General features: G+C 68.9%; 1 protein-coding gene across 1 annotated transcript; it reads right to left on the reverse strand.

The window, feature by feature from the left end:
• Positions 1–4: 4 nt before the first annotated feature.
• On the reverse strand, positions 5–2,332 carry MRI1 (methylthioribose-1-phosphate isomerase 1; the record flags this gene model as incomplete). Its single annotated transcript, XM_041461732.1, has 3 exons — positions 5–272; positions 709–967; positions 1,885–2,332. Coding segments are annotated over 3 exons (975 nt in total), but the record flags the coding sequence as incomplete, so codon positions are not given.
• Positions 2,333–2,336: the final 4 nt, after the last annotated feature.

Raw genomic sequence — 2,336 nt, forward strand, 5'->3', positions numbered from 1 at the left:
TCCCGCCCCCCTCCCCGCCGTGGCACCCACCGGGCTCAGCCAGGAGCACGCCCCCGAGCTGGGTGAGCTCGCTGCCCGGCCGCTCCTCGATGGGGATGAGGCCGCCCGAGGCCAGCGCGGGGTCGCAGGTGCTGCCGGGGGCGGCCACGTAGAAGGGGACGCGCAGGTGGCGCGCGGCCAGCGCCAGCTGGAACGTCCCGATCTTGTTGGCCACGTCGCCGTTGGCCGCCACGCGGTCGGCGCCCACCACCACGGCTGGGGACACCGCAGGGCTGCGTCACCTGGGGGTCCCCTCGCCGTGGCTCTGCTCTTTGTCCCTGTTCTGTCCTGGGTCACCTGTCCTCACCCTGTGTCCCCTTTCCTTGTCCCCATTCTGTGTCACCTCACCCCGTGTCCCTCCTGTGTGCCCTCACCCCGTTCTGTGTGTCCCCATCCTGTCACCCATCCCGTGTGTCTCCTCTTTGTCCCCATTCTTTTCTGTGTCCCCATCCTGTCCCCTCTGTGTCCCGCTCACCCCATTCTGTGTCTCCACCCCATGTCCCTCCTGTGTCCCCACCCTGTCACCCACCCTGTGTCCCTCCTCCTTGTCCCCATCCTGTCCCCAGCCCGTCCCCCTCACCCTGTGTGTCCCCATCCCATGTCCCTTTCCCTGTCCCCATCCCATTATGTGTCCCCGCCTTGCTCTGTGTCCCCACCCCGTCCCCTCACCCTATCCCGCCCCCCTCCCCGCCGTGGCACCCACCGGGCTCAGCCAGGAGCACGCCCCCGAGCTGGGTGAGCTCGCTGCCCGGCCGCTCCTCGATGGGGATGAGGCCGCCCGAGGCCAGCGCGGGGTCGCAGGTGCTGCCGGGGGCGGCCACGTAGAAGGGGACGCGCAGGTGGCGCGCGGCCAGCGCCAGCTGGAACGTCCCGATCTTGTTGGCCACGTCGCCGTTGGCCGCCACGCGGTCGGCGCCCACCACCACGGCTGGGGACACCGCAGGGCTGCGTCACCTGGGGGTCCCCTCGCCGTGGCTCTGCTCTTTGTCCCTGTTCTGTCCTGGGTCACCTGTCCTCACCCTGTGTCCCCTTTCCTTGTCCCCATTCTGTGTCACCTCACCCCGTGTCCCTCCTGTGTGCCCTCACCCCGTTCTGTGTGTCCCCATCCTGTCACCCATCCCGTGTGTCTCCTCTTTGTCCCCATTCTTTTCTGTGTCCCCATCCTGTCCCCTCTGTGTCCCGCTCACCCCATTCTGTGTCTCCACCCCATGTCCCTCCTGTGTCCCCACCCTGTCACCCACCCTGTGTCCCTCCTCCTTGTCCCCATCCTGTCCCCAGCCCGTCCCCCTCACCCTGTGTGTCCCCATCCCATGTCCCTTTCCCTGTCCCCATCCCATTCTGTGTCCCCATCCTGTTCTTTGTGTCCCCACCCCGTCCCCTCACCCTGTTCTGTGTCCCCCCCGTGTCGCCCCCGTGTCCCCATGTCTCCCTCACCCTGCTCTGTGTGTCCCCAGCCTGTGCCCCTGCCCTGTCCCTCCCGTGTCCCTTCCTGTCTCCCCTGCCCTGTTCCCCGATGTCCCCTGACCGTGCACGCGGTGCTCCCACACCCCATTCTCTGTGTCCCCCCCATGTCCCCTGTCCCCTATCCCCGGTGTCCCCTGACCGTGCACGCCGTGCTCCCTGTGTGTCCCCCCTGTGTCCCCTGTCCCCGTCCCCTGTCCCCGTGTCCCTGTGTCCCTGTCCCCTGACCGTGCACGCCGTGCCCCATGTGTCCCCGTGTCCCTGTGTCCCCTGTCCCCTGTCCCTGTCCCCTGACCGTGCATCCCAAATCCCCCCCCGCAAACCCCCTCAAACCCCCCAAATCCCCGCCTGGAACCCCCAAACCCCCTCTCCCAAGCCCCCGTTACCTCTCCCGCAGCTCCTGGGGGGTCACCCCGGGGGTCTCCACCTTTTTCCGGACCCACCCCCGCAGCCGCTCGGCCTCCCGGCCCAGGTTGGCGGCCGTGGGGCGGGCGCTGAGCAGGAACCCCAATTTCTGCCCCACGAACTCCTCCAGCGCCCCCAAATCGTCCTGGGGGCCCGCGCCCCCCGCCAGCTCCACGGCCAGGCTGAGGCAGCCCAGCAGGGCGATGGCCGGAGCCCCCCGCACCTGGGGGGCACAGAGAGGGACCTGAGACCCCCCAGAATGGATTGGGGATCCCCAAAACCCGGGGGGGCACCCGAGACCCCCCAAAATCCTGGGGAAGGGGCACAGAACGGCACCTGAGACCCCCCAGAATGGATTTGGGGGTCCCTCAAGGGGCGATGGCCGGAGCCCCCCGCACCTGGGGGGCACAGAGAGGGACCTGAGACCCCCC

This window comes from Pyrgilauda ruficollis, unplaced genomic scaffold (assembly GCF_017590135.1).
Source record: "Pyrgilauda ruficollis isolate IOZ18807 unplaced genomic scaffold, ASM1759013v1 scaffold1523, whole genome shotgun sequence".
In the NCBI taxonomy this organism is placed as follows: Eukaryota; Metazoa; Chordata; class Aves; order Passeriformes; family Passeridae; genus Pyrgilauda; species Pyrgilauda ruficollis.